General features: G+C 39.9%; 1 protein-coding gene across 1 annotated transcript in view; it reads left to right on the top strand.

Moving 5' to 3' along the window:
• Positions 1 to 9501, top strand: part of TMEM38B (transmembrane protein 38B) — a 47468-nt gene extending 37967 nt beyond the window's left edge. Inside the window, exon 6 of the mRNA XM_062207810.1 lies at positions 8748 to 9501. Within this exon, the coding sequence (XP_062063794.1) occupies positions 8748 to 8963 (216 nt within the window). The 3' untranslated portion in view covers positions 8964 to 9501. The remainder of the gene's footprint in view (positions 1 to 8747) is intronic.
• The last annotated feature ends 7664 nt before the right edge of the window (positions 9502 to 17165 follow it).

Genomic DNA, 17165 nt, shown 5'->3' with positions numbered 1-17165 from the left:
GAGGAGCCGGGATTAGAACCAACACCCATAGCTGGCATTTCAGGAGGACATTAACCCACTGCGCCACAGCGCCGGCCCCTGATGGAAGGTTTTTGATGACAGCTTCATATATATATATGTATATATATATACACACAAAAAAAAATCATGTATATATATATATATACATATATATGTATGTTAATTTGGATTTTTTCTATTTTTTTATTTATTATTATTATTATTTTTTTTATTTTTGACAGGCAGAGTGGACAGTGAGAGAGAGACAGAGAGAAAGGTCTTCCTTTTGCCGTTGGTTCACCCTCCAATGGCCGCCGCGGTAGCGCGCTGCGGCCGGTGCACCGTGCTGATCCGATGGCAGGAGCCAGGTGCTTCTCCTGATCTCCCATGGGGTGCAGGGCCCAAGGACTTGGACCATCCTCCACTGCACTCCCTGGCCACAGCAGAGAGCTGGCCTGGAAGAGGGGCAACCGGGACAGAATCCGGAGCCCCGACCGGGACTAGAACCCGGTGTGCCGGCGCCGCAAGGCGGAGGATTAGCCTAGTGAGCCGCGGCGCCGGCCTGGATTTTTTCTATTGTATTATTGTATTTACTTTAACAAGTTTTATTTTCAAGGAATTTGCCATTTCACTTAAGTTTTTGGTTTTGTTGTGAAATTGTTCCTAATATTTTTAAAATCATTTTTTAAAAGATTTGTTTATTGAAAGGCAGAGTTAGAGAGAAGGAGAGAGAGGGGGCTATCTTCCATCCACCCACTGGTTTATTCCCCAAATGGCTGCAATGGCTGGAGCAGAGTCAGGCTGCAGCCAAGAGCCCGGAGCCTCCTCTGAGTCTCCCACATGGGTACAGGGGTCCAAGCACTTGCTCCATCCTCTGCTGCTTTCTTGTGAGTACTGGCAGGAAGCTGGATTGGAAGCAGAGCAGCCAGGACTCAAACTTGTGCTCGTATGGGAAGCCAACACCACAGGTGATGGCCCTATGTGCTACACCACAGTGCTGGCCCCTGAAAAAAATCATTTTAATGTTTAAGAATTTGTAGTAATGTCTTCCCTTTCATTTCTGATATTGGCAGCTTGTCTTTTGCTTTTTTAAAGTCAAGTCTATCTAGAGGTTTATCAGTTTCATTGATTTGTTCCAAAGATCCAACTTTTGGTTTCATTGTTTTGTATCTTATATTTCATTAACTTTTTTTTTTTAAGATTTTATTTATTTATTTGACAGGCAGAGTTTCGGTGAGAGAGAGAGAGAGAGAGAGAGAGAGAGAGAGACAAAGGTCTTCCTTCCGTTGGTTCACACCTCACATGGCTGCAACAGCCGGAGCTGCACCATTCTGAAGCCAGGAGCCAAGAGCTTCCTCCCCGTCTCCCATGCAGATGCAGGGGCCTAAGCACTTGGGCCATCCTCCACTGCTTTCCTAGGCCACAGCAGAGAGCTGGACTGGAAGAGGAGCAACAGGGACTAGAACCGGCGCTCATATGGAATGCTGGCGCCACAGGTGGAGGATAAACCTAGTGCGCTATGATGCTGGCCCCATCATTAACATTTTTATTATGTCTTTCATTCTACTTATTTTTCTGTAAAGAAAAGGTTAATAAATTTGACCCCATAATTTTTTTTTAAATTGCTTAGCAAAAACTACTATGGACAAAGTCAAAATACAGCAATCAAACTGTGATAAAGCACAGCATATAACACAGAGGTCTGGTATTGCTAATTCGTAACAATCTCCTAAAAATTAAAGGATAAAAGACCAAGACTTCACAGAAAAAGTAAAACAAAGTCAGTAACAGATCATTCACACAGATAATATATGAAAATGTCTGGACAGATGCCGAATCTTACAGTTAACATGCCCATGTTTCATATGAGAGTGCATTCAATACCCAGCTCCATCTCCTGATTCTGACTTCTTGCTAATATTTTCCTTTTATTTGAAAGAGACAGAAAAGATGGCAAGGGATCTTCTATCCACTGGTTTACTCCCCACGTGCCATAACAGCTAGAGCTAGGTCAGGCTGAAGCAAGAGTCTTGAACCTCAGTCTCTTCTATGGAAGCCTTTTGAGTCCACAGTCTCTTTCAGTATTTAGACAAGGCCATACACAAAGTGGAAGTTCTCTCCTACCTTCATACAAAAGTACATCCTTCTTTGATGGCCCCTTCTTTCCACTGAGGTTGCAAGGAGATCCTTTCTGTAGAGCACTTTCCATACCTGAAATGCTGTCATGGGCTTTTCAGCCAGACCAGAATGCCTTAAGTGCTGATTCTAAGGTTAGAGTGCTGTTTAAAGTGATTGTCATTCTGAGTCTGCTGTGTGGACTGCTTCCCATGTTGAAACATTCTCTCCTTTTTAATTCTATCTATTATTATTACCAGACACTTGATCTTATTTATATGATATTTTTAACACTTAATCCTATCTATATTATACTTTAACACTTAATATGATCACTTTAACAATTAAGGTGGGGGCCGGCACCATGGCACAGTAGGTTAATCCTCTGCCTGTGGTACCAGCATCCCATATGGGTGCTGGTTCTAATCCTGGCTGCTACAGTTCTGATCCAGCTCCCTGTTATGGCCTGGGAAAGCAGTAGAAGATGGCGCAAGTCCTTGGGCCCGTGCACCTGCATGGGAGACCTAGAAGAAACTCCTGGCACCTGGCTTCAGATCAGCACAACTCTGGCTGTTGCAGCCATTTGGGGAGTGAACCAACAGAAGGAAGACCTCTTTCTCTGTCTCTAACTCTCACTGTCTATAACTCTACCTCTCAAATAAAAAAAAAAAAAAACAATTAAGATGGCATTTTTACCGCCCAGCTTAATGGGATTTGGGGTCCCATGGCAAATTTTTAAACTGTGCCCTTAGAAGTAAGTCCATAGAAATATATGCAGAGCTATACAGCTTTACAGTTACAAACTTCCTCCTCCCTCTCTTACTCCCACTCTTATTTTTTTACTGGAATCTATTTTCAATTGACTTTATACACATATGATTAACCCTATGTTAAGTGAAGAGTTCAACCAATAGTATTAAGAAGGAAAAAAAAACCAAAAAAACTGTTCCTCGACAATCAAGACAAGGGCTATTCAAGTTATTGCTCCTCAAAGTGTCAATTTCACTTCTACAGATTTAGTTTTAGGTGTTCTATTAGTTCTCACAGATTAGGTAGAACATATTATATTTGTCCTTTTGGGACTGGCTTATTCAGATTTCTGAGGTTTCTGCAAACTGTCTACCAGTTTACATTCCCATCAACAATGGATTAGGGTACCTTTTTCCCTACATCCTCTCCAGCATTTGTTGATTGTTGATTTCTGTATGAAAGCCATTCTAACTGGAGTAAGTTGAAACTTCATTGTGGTTTTGATTTGCATTTCCCTGATGGCTAGTGATCCTGAGCATTTTTTCATGTGTCTGTTGGCCATTCGGATTTCCTCTTTTGAAAAATGTTTGCTTAAGTCTTTTGCCCATTTCTTAACTAGGTTATTTATTTTATTGTTGAGTTTCTTCATCTCTTTATATATTCTGTTTATTAATCCTTTATCAGTTGCATAGTTTGCAAGTAATTTCTCCCATTTTGTTGTTTACCTCTTCACTTTGCTGACTGTTTCTTTTGCAGTACAGAAACTTCTCAATTTGATGTAATCCCATTTATTAATTTTGGCTTTGATAGCCTGTGCCTCTGGGATCTTTTCCAAGAACTCTGTGCCTGTGACAAAGTTTTGCAGGGTTTCCCCAATGCTCTTTAATAATTTGATGGTATCAGGTTATTTTATTTAGATCTTTAATCCATTTTGAATGGATTTTTGTGTAAGGTGTAAGGTAGCGGTTGTGCTTCATGCTTCTGCATGTGGAAATCCAATTTTCCCAGCACCATTTGTTGAAGAGACTGTCCTTTCTCCAGTGGTTGGTTTTAGCTCCTTGGTCAAATATAATTTGGTTGTAGATGCTTGGGTTGATTTCTGGCATTTCCATTCTGTTCAATTGGTCTATCCATCTGTTTTTGTACCAGAATCAGGCTGTTTTGAGTATAACTGTCTTGTAGGATATCTTAAAATCTGGTATTTTGATGCCTCCAGTTTTGTTTTTGTTGTATAAGATTGCTTCAGCTATTTGAGGACTCTTATGTGTCCATATCAATTTCAGCATCATTTCTTTCAGATCTGAGAAGAATGTCTTTGGTATTTTGATTGGTATTGCATTGAATCTGTAAACTACTTTCAGAAGAATATTCATTTTGATGATATTGATTCTTCCAATCCATGAGCATGGAAGATTTTTCCACTTTTTTGTACCTTCTTCTTTTTCTTTCTTTAATGTTTTGTAATTCTCATCATAGAAATCTTTGACATCCTTGGTTTATTTTATACCAAGGTATTTGATTTTTTTTTGTAGCTCTTGTGAATGGGATTGATCTTAGAAGTTCTTTCTCGGCCAGTGCTGTGGCTTAACAGGCTAATCCTCCGCCTTGTGGCGCCAGCACACCGGGTTCTAGTCCCGGTTGCCCCTCTTCCAGGCCAGCTCTCTGCTATGGCCCAGGAAGGCAGTGGAGGATGGCCCAAGTGCTTGGGCCCTGCACCTGCATGGGAGACCAGGAGAAGCACCTGGCTCCTGGCAAACTTGGAAGGCTTCCATAGCCTTGGCAACTCATGACGACAGCCTAGGGTGGTTACTGGCACCATAAACTAGAGTGTCAATTTGTTGGGTCAACAACAGGAGCCACTGTGCACTTGCTCCTCATGTGGGATCTCTGTCCTTAATGTGCTGTACATTTTTATTTGATGCTATAACTAGTACTCAAACAGTATGTTTGACTTTGTGTGTCTATGTGGGTGCAAACTGTTGAAACCTTTATACTAAATTGATCTTCTGTATATAAAGAGAATTGAAAATGAATCTTGATGCAAATGGAAGGGGAGAGGGAGCGGGAGAGGGGAGGGTTGCGGGTGGGAGGGAAGTTATGGGAGGGGGAAGCCATTGTAATCCATAAGCTGTACACTGGGAATTTATATTCATTAAATAAAAGTTTAAAAAAAAAAAGTTCTCTTTCTCTGTCTCTCCTTCTCTCTGTAACTCTGACTTTCAATAAATAAATCCTTAAAATAAAAAATAACTGTTAGAGTTCATGTTCTTAGGAAGTACTTTAAACTCTGACACTCTTCTCTTTTGGATTTTTTAATAAGATGTAAGATGTTGGCATTTTTCTGACAATAGACTGTTGTTTTTTACCGCAACAATTTTTAGCTCTTTTTAGCAGCCAGTTAGATGAGGCTGTGACCAAGATAATAAACCTGGTATATCTCATTGTAACTATTTATTGTAAAGAACAACTTACTAGAGGAAAGTTCTTAGAACTTATCCAGTAATGGCATAAAATTGAAGGTTAACATAATATTTAGCTCCTTCCATTCTGTATTCTCACTAAATTTCTATATTCATATTTGTGTCTTTATTTTTATGTATGTGATCATGTCTTCCACATTTATATCTCTTTCTTGAATGTTTCTGGACAAACCTCTATCATTGCACTTAGTCTTTACTGTTTTGTAGCTACTGATTTTACTTGCCTATCTCTGAATAGTCAGTTGGTAAGGTCCTTGAAGGGAGGGCTATATTGAATATTCTTCTGGCCTCCAAGTGTGATGTACAGCATATTATTTTAATCCTGTTGATGGTTGGTTTTAGAGTTTGTTAGTGCTATTCTACTTTAGGTTTGGGGTCTCAGTTTAAGCCTGTGTTGTATTCCTGGGCAGTTCTGCCTGTTTTCCCCAGTACTAGAAAACCAGTTGCTGAAGTATCTATCCCAGCTGTTGATGTCCATTTTCCTTTTGAATTTTCTTCCTCCTTATGTGTATACTGTTTCAGGATTACAAACTCTTCCAGAGCACATTGTACATGGGCTCACTTCCAAATGGTTTCTTCCTCTTTGGGCTATAGTGCCTTCAAGTATTAAGCATTTTAGCTTTCTTAGACACCACCTTGTCTCTTTAGCCCATTAGAACTTCTGCTTTCTGTTCCCTGGCTGTGATTTGGCACATATCCCTGGAAGAAAAAGCCAGGATAAATGTGGAGCTCACTTTATTCAGCTTCCTTTCTATTAAGGATAATAGCCTCCTCAGGTTCTGCCTGTATTGCTTGTTTTCTAGTACCTTTCAGCAGTTTTATGTAATTCTTTCATGTTGACACTGGTGAAAGACAGAGTGTGATATGAGATCCTTGGTTATGGCTGGTTCATGTATGTATGTGCATATGCATTAAAAAATTTGTTTTTTGTTGAGGTCAAATTCATGTAACACAGTTAGCTGTTAAAAATACATACTTTGGGGCCAGCATTGTGGTGCAGTGTATTAAGCTGCTGCTTATGATGCTGGCTTCCCAAAATGGAACACGTAATTGAGTCCCAGCTGCTCTGCTTCTGATCCAGCTCCCTACTGATGTGCCTGGGAAACCAAAGGGAGATGGCCCAAGTGCTTGGGCTCCTGGCTGCAGCCTGACCCAGCCCTGGCCATTACAGTCATTTGGGAGTGAACCGGCAGATAGAAGATCTCTTTCTCTTTTTCTGCCATTCAGATAAATAAAATCAATCTTAAAAATGATGCTGCTTAAAAATAAATAAAAATATATACTTTAGTGGCATTTAGTACACTGACAGTGTTATGTGGTTATGTATTTTTAATATGTAAACATGAGGGTGCACTATAGCTAACTCTTGTTTTGGTCTCATTTTACTTAGCAATATGTCCTAAGAATTTTTCCCTGTTAATTTCTTGTTCATTATTTTTCTGGTCCCGGCTCGGGCACCAGATTCTGTCCCAGTTGCTTCTCTTCCAGTCCAGCTCTCTACTGTGGCTCGGGAAGGCAGTGGAGGATGGCTCAAGTGCTTGGGCCCTGCACCTGCATGGGAGACCAGGAGGAAGCACCTGGCTCCTGGCTTCGGATCAGGCGCAGTGTGCCGGCATTTGGAGGGTGAACTAATGGAAGGAAGACCTTTCTCTCTATCTCTCTCTCTCTCACTGTCTAACTCTGCCTGTCAAAAAAATTTTATTTATTTATTTATTTGAAAGAGCCACAGAGAGACAGGAGCAGAGAGAGAGAGAGAGAGAGAGAGGGGGGGGGGGGGAGAGAGAGGTGTCTTCCATCTGCTGGTTCACTGCCCAGACAGCCACTATGACTGGAGCTGCACTGATCTGAAGCCAGGATCCAGGAGTTTCTTCTGGGTCTCCCACATGGGTGCAGGGGCCAAGGATTTGGGCCATCTTCTACTGCTTTTCTAGGCCATAGCAGAGAGCTGGATTGGAAGTGGAGCAGCCGGGACTCAAATTGGCACCCATGTGGGATGCCAATACTACAGGTGGCAGCTTTATACACTATGCCACAGCGCCACCCCTCGTTCATTATTTTTAACTGCCACATAATATGCATACACTTATCTTTCTTGTGATGTCTACTCTTTCGCCAATTCCCTGCTTTCTAGGCTGTGTTGAGTTAGTAAGGTGTTATTCTTGATTCCATTTTTCCTAAGCAAGTGGATTATGTAGAGGTCTTTCTTTGAAAATTGTTTTTAAATATTACTTGTTTGGGTCCTTATTTATGACCTGGAGGAATTGGCTTTTGGAAATTCATAGGACCAGCATTGTGGCGTAGCAGATTAAACCATGGATTGCACTGCTGGCATCCCATATGGGTGCTGGTTTGTGTCCTGGCTGCTTCGCTTCTGATTCAGCTCCTTGCTTATGCGCCTAGGCAAGCAGTGGAATATGGCTCAAGTCTCTTGGCCACTGCACCCCCATGGGAGACATGGAAGAAGCTGCTGGATCCTGGCTTTGGCCTGGCACAGCCCTGGATGTGTGGCCATTTGGGGCGTGAACCAGTGGCTGGAAGATCTCTCTCTGTCTCTTCTTCCCTCTCTGTAACTCTACCTTTCAAATAAATGTATTTAAAAAATTAACAGTAAGAAATTCTTAATATTTTTTAACTGTTTTAGACCTTAGAGTTCTCCTACCCAGATTCTAGTCTAATTCTAGTCTAATTTCTTGATCAGATCTAACAATCTCTGAACACTGTTTTGTCAGATAAAGGCCTGGTAGCACTATCTGCTGTCTCTCTTGATGGCTGGATTGCATGTATAAGAAATACAGATGGAAAAAGTTGGATGACTGATGTCTACAGTACCTCTTAGGGATAATACTCTGCTTCATTGAGCTTGTGACTTTTAGATAATGATGGACAGTGTATTTAAGAGTTAAACTATAGATTTGGATATTGCATACTTACTAGTTTTGAGTGTTTGAGAAAGTTATTTAACCTTTTAGAGCACTGGTTTCACATCCTTATGATGAAAGTAATAATAAAGCACTTTAGGATTAAATAATGTGAAGCATTTTATTACCATAGTTCTGGCATCTCAATGCATAGTAAAGATAGATGTATTGATCATTTGCTGTAGACTATAGATGATATTTTACCTTGTTTTCTTTGAATACTAAATGTATTTTTGTGGAAATGGTTACACTACTCAATTGGCATACAAAAATGTGGTCTCTTTTGTTGTTTTTAATAAGTAAATTTTTTTGCCATGAGATGTAAATTCTTAGCAAAAATTGTCCTGGAGTCTACCTTTGCTTTTTAGCAGATTGAGGATGCATTTTGAAGTCTTTTTTTTTTTTCCTTTTCATTTATGTTTCTCAGTATTGAGAAACAGAAAGCATTTGTACTTAAATTCAAAACTGAACTTTCTCTCCCCAGATAACCATGATGATTACAGAGACTTCTACTGTGACTCTGGCTCCCTTTGAGGACACATTGAGTCGGATGCTGTTTGGCTGGCAGCAGCAATTTTCATCATTTGAAAAGAAAAGTGAAACAAAACCGTCTTCCAATGGCACTGGGTCATCAGCCTCAAAACCTGTAGCTGATGCTTCAGATAACGTTAAAAAGAAACATACTAAGAAGACTGAGTAAATTTACCTTCTATGAACTCTAGAAAGCAAAATTTTTTTTTCTTATCTACCTACCTGATTGTGATAATATTTCTGCGTGAATGATGTGAAATAAAGATTACATGTAAGGAATGGAGGTGAGAAAAAGAAAGAAATTCTTTCTGTGTCAGAGAGTCTAGCCCTTTCTGGATTGTAATTCTTGAATGTTAAGGGTTGTATAATGTGAATTTGTTTACTGATATAAAATATTCTGTTGTGATTATTTGAATAGATTAAATTGATAAAAGAGACTAGATTTTTTAAATGATAGAAAAAGTATACCTATCATTTCAAAAGAAGAAAAATTTTAAACTTTTAAAGAATTTAGAAATTTTCATACATATTTTTAATTTGAATGTGTTTGAGCTTTAGTTCAACAGAATTAAACTTTTATTTCACATTACCATTATCATTGCTAAGTATAGCAAGCAATTCCTATTTAATTTGTAACACTGGGTAAACTTTTCCTAAAACACTTCATATATTATAAATGTAAATAAATTGCTAGTTTATATTACAGATGTAAACATTGTCTTTATTGCCCATGTTAGATGAAAAATACTTGCAGTTTTACTTAGTTTTGTTTCTGGTAGTACTTTTCAGTGAGTACAGAATATTAGCAGGAGTTTTAATCCGAAGTTTTCTCGTGCCCTTGTTTTTCTAAAAAAAATTTTTATTTTTATCCTCCAAAAAAAATCAGGAGTGTAATTTTTCATACATTAGTGCATCCATGTTTTATTGTGTAATTTTCATTTAGCTTATTTCCCTCTGCCCACCTTAAAACACACTTGTTTTTAATGTAGTTAAGATAGTGTCAGCATTTCACATGTGCTTTCTTTTCTTAGTAAGTCTGAATACTTTAGTGGTAGTTATCTTAGTGATCCAACAGAAAGTGTTATCTGAATTTAAGATTTTTCCCTTCCCTTTTAATCTTCTTTCTAGTAGCTATTTTTTCAATTTTCTAGTTGAATGTCTCTAGTTTAATGTCTAGTTTGTGTACACTAGTTTGTGTATGATATATTATTTTTCAATCTACACTTTCATATGTTTTTATTTTAAGTGAAAACTACTTTCACGTGAAAATACTTGGCTGTAATGAGAATTGTTTTTGGATATTTGATAATAACCAGCTAACTGAGAAAGAGCAGAGAAAACAAAACTTCCTATGTTAGACCTTTTGAATGAAGAACAGTTGCATTAAATCAGGTTACTTATTGGCAGAATAAAAAGGAAACAAGAAAAGGTATTAATTTGATGTTAGTTTTTTTTTTTTTTTTTTTTTTGACAGGTAGAGTGGACAGTGAGAGAGAGGAACAGAGAGAAAGGTCTTCCTTTGCCGTTGGTTCACCCTCCAATGGCCGCCGCGGCCAGCATGCTGCGGCCTGCGCTGATCCGAAGGCAGGAGCCAGGTGCTTCTCCTGGTCTCCCATGCGGGTGCAGGGCCCAAGCACTTGGGCCATCCTCCAGTGCACTCCTGGGCCACAGCAGAGAGCTGGCCTGGAAGAGGGGCAACCTGGACAGAATCTGATGCCCTGACCGGGACTAGAACCCGGTGTGCTGGCACCGCAGGTGGAAGATTAGCCTATTGAGCCGCGGCGCCAACTGATTTTTGTTTTGCTTTTTAAGTCCAGATAAAACATTAGAGCTCTATGACATTTCTTCTAACAGAACTATGAAGCTGCTACCTGTATCAGGTATGTGGATGGCTTACAGGCACCCAAATCACATTCAAGTTAGAAATTTTTTTTCTTTTAAAAAATTTTTAAATAAATACAAACAATAGTGGGTAACATACTTAGTTAAGGAAAAGAAAAAGACAGTGGGGTTAGCAGGAGGCTTTTAATAGTCTGGGGATGCTAAGAAGTTTTAATATTGTGACAGAAAAATATGTAAGTGACTGTATTATATTTAATACACTTGTGGGTAAAAACTTCAAAATGAGCATGTTAATTATTGAATAGTTTCAAAGTTTGGGTTTAATTGTTGAAATGATAGGGATTTTTTTATGCCTGTATTATAAGATATTTATTAAAATAACTTATTTAGCACAAATGAAAATGTTATTTTTTTAAAAAATTTATTTATTTATTTGAAAGTCAGAGTTACACACAGAGAAAAGGAGAGGCAGGGAGAGAGAGAGGTCTTCCATCTACTGGTTCATTACCCAGTTGGCCACAATGGCCGGAGCTCTGAAATCAGGAGCCAGCAGCCTCATCCAGGTCTTCCCACATGGATGCAGGGGCCCAAGGACTTGGGCCATCTTCAACTGCTTTCTCAGGCATAGCAGAGATCTGGCTAGGAAGTGGAGCAGCCGGGACATGAACTGGTGCCCATATGGGATGCTGGCACTGCAGGCGGTGGCCTTACCCGCTACACTACAGCACCAGCCCTGATGTTATTTTTATGTTTTTTTCTTTTTTCTTGAAATTGGAGTTCAGAACTCCTTTGGTGTTTTGACTATTATAGTATATATTCCATGATGACTGTCCAAATGGGACACTAGTATAAACTTTGTTAATCTACCCAAGTAGTATAGAACTCTCAGTACAAGGCTCTTAGATGGAAGCTGTACTTGAGGACATGGCTTAGGCCTGAAATCCTCTAGCCGGTATGTCAGACTGCCTGAAGACTTAGCTAAGCTTTGTGAATGTTAGCCTGCATGAGGCCTTAAGGCATGCTTCACATGACCAGTCAGATGTGGCACTGAGAAAGTAAAAACTTTGTAGAGTTTCTTTAAAAAAAAGGAGACAAGGAGCTAGCAAGAACATGGGCCAACATCTCAGCTGATCTCACCCTATAGTAAAATGTGTCCAGATGAATATATTATTTATCAGATTTTCACTCATCCTTGCTGAAAGAGCACTTGAGTAAGGGCTGGGAAGAGACCATATGTGTGGATTTCAAATTTTTTTTGGCATTAAAAAACTTAATTCTATTTTTCATGAACTTAGTGAAGTATCATGTGGGGTAGGTGGTTTTCAGCGGAAATGCTAGCCTCTCTATGGGCAGAGACCAAAATGTAGAGAGATGGGGGAAAGGAAACCCTCATTGGTGTATTTTTTGTCTATTCCTTCAAGCACAGATATCAATTCATTAAAATCTATTTCAAATCACAAATTAATTGCCTGAGTTGGAATGTTGGAGATAGAATCATGTGATCTAGAATGCTCTCTCTCCCCCTATGCAAAGCCTTTTATAGTGTTTGCCCCCAGGTATGATTCCATCTTTGGTGATACATATTCATTACAAATATTGATTAGGGTCAGGAGTTGTTCTAGGATCAAGAGAAAACAAGAAAAAGGCCAGCTCTCTTGGAGTTTATATTAAGTGGTGGAAAGACAGTAGACAAATGTGTTCTTGTGATAATAAAGATATGAATAAATATTAAGCAAGTTATAAGGATAGAAAGTGAGGAGGGTGGGGGTGTTTGCCAAAATAGAATTGCTAGAACTTTTTGTAAAAATTGCATTTTAGCACAGACCTGAAGAACTCAAGTGAACAGGCCATGTAGACATCTGGGTAAGTATAAAGATCATATTGTTCCTTTATATACTTGATTTATTTATATTTTTCCTCCAAAATTAATAAATTATTTTTCTAAGTACAATTTCACTGTGTAGGTTTTAATAGACATTTTTTCACAGAATTTTTTTTTTTTTTTTGACTGGCAGAGTGGATAGTGAGAGAGAAACAGAGAGAAAGTTCTTCCTTTTTGCTGTTGGTTCACCCTCCAATGGCCGCCGCGGCCGGCACATCGTGCTGATCCGAAGCCAGGAGCCAGGCGCTTCTCCTGGTCTCCCATGAGGGTGCAGGGCCCAAGCACTTGGGCCATCCTCCACTGCACTCCCGGGCCATAGCAGAGAGCTGGCCTGGAAGAGGGGCAACTGGGATAGAATCCGGCGCCCCAACCAGGACTAGAACCCGGTGTGCTGGCGCCGCAAGGCGGAGGATTAGCCTGTTAAGCCATGGTGCCGGCCCACAGAATTTATTTTTAACATTTTTCTCATTTGAGGTAAAGTTTACATATAATAAAGTGTACAAATTACAAGTATGCATATTCTTTTTTTTTTTTTTTTTGACAGGCAGAGTGGATAGTGTGAGAGAGAAACAGAGAGAAAGGTCTTCCTTTTTGCCATTGGTTCACCCTCCAATGGCTGCTGTGGCTGGCGCATTGTGCTGATCCGAAGCCAGGAGCCAGGTGCTTCTCCTGGTCTCCCATGCGGGTGCAGGGCCCAAGGACTTGGGCCATCCTCCACTGCACTCCCGGGCCATAGCTGGCCTGGAAGAGGGGCAACTGGGATAGAATGTGGCGCCCCAACTGGGACTAGAACCCGGTGTGCCGGTGCCACAAGGTGGAGGATTAGCCTGTTAAGCCATGGCGCCAGCAATATTCTTATTTTTTTAACTTATTTAATAAATATAAATTTCCAAAGTACAACTTTTAGATTATAGCGGTTTTTTCCCCCCATAACCACCCTCCAACCAGCAACCATCCCATCCCCACTCCCTCTCCCATCTCATTCTTCATAAAGATTCATTTTCAATTATCTTTATATACAGAAGATCAATTTAGTATACACTAAGTAAAGAATTCAACAGTTTGCACCCACATAGAAACACAAAGTATAAAGTACTGTTTGAGTACTAGTTATACCGTTAATTCACATAGTACAACACATTAAGGATAGAGATCCTACATAGGGAGTAAGTGCACAGTGACTCCTGTTGTTGATTTAACAATTGACACTCTTATTTATGACGTCAGTAATCACCCGAAGCTCTTGTTATGAACTGCCAGGGCTTTGGAAGCCTCTTGAATTTGCCAACTCCAATGTTATTTAGACAAGGCCATAGTCAAAGTGGAAGTTCTCTCTTCCCTTCAGAGAAAGGTGCCTCCTTCTTTGATGGTCCCTTCTTTCCGCTGGGATCTCACAGAGATCTTTCATTTAGGTCTTTTTTTTTTTTTTTTTTTTTTTTTTTGGTGGAGTGTCTTGGCTTTCCATGCCTGTGAAACTCTCATGGGCTTTTTAGCCAGATCCAAATGCCTTAAGGGCTGATTCTGAGGCCAGAGTGCTGTTTAAGACATCTGCCATTCTATGAGTCTGCTGTGTATCCCGCTTCCCATGTTGGATCGTTCTCTCCTTTTTAATTCTGTTAGTTAGTATTAGCAGACACTAGTCTTGTTTACGTTATCCCTTTGACTCTTAATCCTATCATTATGATCAATTATGAACTGAAAATGATCACTTGGACTAGTGAGATGGCATTGGTACATGCCACTTTGATGGAATTGAATTGGAATCCCTGGCACGTTTCTAACTCTACCGTTAGGGGTAAGTCCGATTGAGCATGTGCCGAACTGTACATCTCCTCCCTCTCTTATTCCCACTCTTATATTTAACAGGGATCATTTTTCAGTTAAATTTAAACACCTAAGAATAATTGTGTGTTAATTAAAGAGTTCAACCAATGGTATTAAGTAGAACAAAACAGTACTAAAAAGAATATTAAGTTGTTCCTTGACAGTCAGGACAAGGGCTGATCAAGTCATTGTTTCTCATAGTGTCCATTTCACTTCATCAGATTTCCTTTTAGGTGCTCAGTTAGTTGTCACCGATCAGGGAGAACATATGATATTTGACCCTTTGGACTGGCTTATTTCACTCAGCATGATGTTTTCCAGGTTCCTCCATTTTTGTTGCAAATGACCGGATTTCATTGTGTGTGTGTTTTTTTTAACTGCTGTATAATATTCTATAGAGTACATATCCCATAATTTCTTTATCCAGTCTACTGTTGATGGGCATTTAGGTTGATTCCATGTCTTAACTATTGTGAACTGAGCTGCAATAAACATTGAGGTGCAGACAGCTCTTTTATTTGCCAATTTAATTTCCTTTGGGTAAATTCCAAGGAGTGGGATGGCGGGGTTGTATGGTAGAGTTATATTCAGGTTTCTGAGGCCTCTCCAAACTGACTTTCATAGTGGCTTAACCAGTTTGCATTCCCACCAACAGTGGGTTAGTGTCCCTTTTCCCCCACATTCTCGCCAGTATCTGTTGTTGTTAGATTTCTGTATGTAAGCCATTCTAACCTGGGTGAGGTAAAACCTCATTGTGGTTTTGATTTGCATTTCCCTGATTGCTAGTGATCCTGAACATTTTTTCGTGTGTCTGTTGGCCATTTGGATTTCCTCTTTTGAAAACTGTCTGTTAAGGTCCTTGGCCCATCTCTTAAGTGGGTTGTTTGTTTTGTTGTTGTGGAGTTTCTTGATCTCTTTGTAGATTCTGTTTATTAATACTTTATTGGTTGCATAGTTTGCAAATATTTTTTCCCATTCTGTTGGTTGCCTCTTCACTTTCCTGACTGTTTCTTTTGCAGTACAGAAACTTCTCAATTGGATGTAATCCCAATTGTTAAATTTGGCTTTGACTGCCTGTGCCTCTGGGGTCTTTTCCAAGAACTCTGTGCCTGTGTCTATATCCTGCAGGGTTTCTCCGATGTTCTCTAATTTGATGGTATCGGGACATAGATTTAGATCTCTAATCCATGTTGAGTGAATTTTTGTGTAAGGTGTAAGGTGGGGGTCTTGCTTCATGCTTCTGCGCGTGGAAATCCAGTTTTCCCAGTACCATTTGTTGAGGAGACTGTCCTTGTTCCAGGAATTGGTTTTAGATCTTTGATCAAATATAAGTTGGCTGTAGATGTTTGGATTGATTTCTGGTGTTTCTATTCTGTTCCATGGGTATATCCATCTATTTCTGTACCAGTACCATGCTGTTTTGATTATAACTGCCCTTTAATGTGTCCTGAAATCTGGTATTGTGATGCCTCTGGCTTTGTTTTTGTTGTACAAGATTTCTTTAGCTATTCGAGGTCTCCTGTTTCTCCATATGAATTTCAGCATCATTTTTTCCAGATTTGAGAAGAACGTCTTTGGTATTTTGATTGGTATTGCATTGAATGTATAAATTGCTTTTGGGAGAATGGACATTTTGATGATATTGATTCTTCCAATCCATGAGCATGGAAGATTTTTCCATTTTTTGGTATCCTCTTCTATTTCTTCCTTTAAGATTTTGTAATTCTCATCGTAGAGATCTTTGATGTTCTTGGTTAAGTTTATTCCAAGGTATTTGATTGTTTTTGTAGCTATTGTGAATGAGATTGATCTTAGAAGTTCTTCCTCAGCATTGCCTGTGTATACAAAGGCTGTTGATTTTTGTGCATTAGTTTTATATCCTGCTATTTTGCCAGACTCTTCTATGAGTTCCAGTAGTCTCTTACTAGAGTTCTTTGGATCCCCTAAATAAAGAATCATATCATCTGCAAAGAGGGATACTTTGACTTCTTCCTTCCCAATTTGTATCCCTTTGATTTCTTTTTCTTGCCTAGTGGCTCTGGCTAGAACTTCCAGTACTATATTGACTAGCAATGGTGAGAGTGGGCATCCCTGTCTGGTACCAGATCTCAGTGGGAATGCTTCCAACTTTTCTCCATTCAGTAGGACATTGGCCGTGGGTTTTTCTTAAATTGATTTGATTGTATTGAGGAATATTCCTTCTATACCCAGTTTGCTTAGAGTTTTCATCATGAAAGGGTGTTGTGTTTTATCAAATGCTTTCTCTGCATCTATTGAGATAATCATATGGTTTTTGTTCTTCAGTTTGTTAATGTGGTATGATGTTGCAGTTGATTTCTCCACAATGTTGCAGTGGGTTCGTTTCTGAGAGGAGCAGCGTGGTGGGGGCAAGAGGCGCGGAGTCAACACACAGACCCCGGGAGTCCGGTGAGAGCAGGCTTGAGGCGAGCAGCCGGCAGACTGTTTATTACAGTTGGCACAACAGCTTATATAGCCAAGACCAGCCAATCTGGTCAAGGGGCGGTCCATACCCCAACCAATCACAGCCTGTTGCCAGGCAGTTTCCAGAGCCATCCAATCACAGCCTGTCGCCAGGCAGTTTCAAATCCATCCAATCACAGCCTGTCGCCAGGCAGTTTCCGGAGCCATCCAATCACAGCCTGTTGCTAGGCAGTTTCAAAGCCATTCCTGACTAACTGACGCTCGCTTGCCAGTGGCCACCTTTGCATGGCCTTCTCATTCCACTACAGTGTATCACATTGATTGATTTGCGAATGTTAACCATTCCTGCATACCAGGGATAAATCCCACTTGGTCTGGGTG

Source organism: Lepus europaeus, chromosome 12 (genome assembly GCF_033115175.1).
Source record: "Lepus europaeus isolate LE1 chromosome 12, mLepTim1.pri, whole genome shotgun sequence".
Classification (NCBI taxonomy): Eukaryota; Metazoa; Chordata; class Mammalia; order Lagomorpha; family Leporidae; genus Lepus; species Lepus europaeus.
This window is presented reverse-complemented; position numbering and strand designations above follow the sequence as displayed.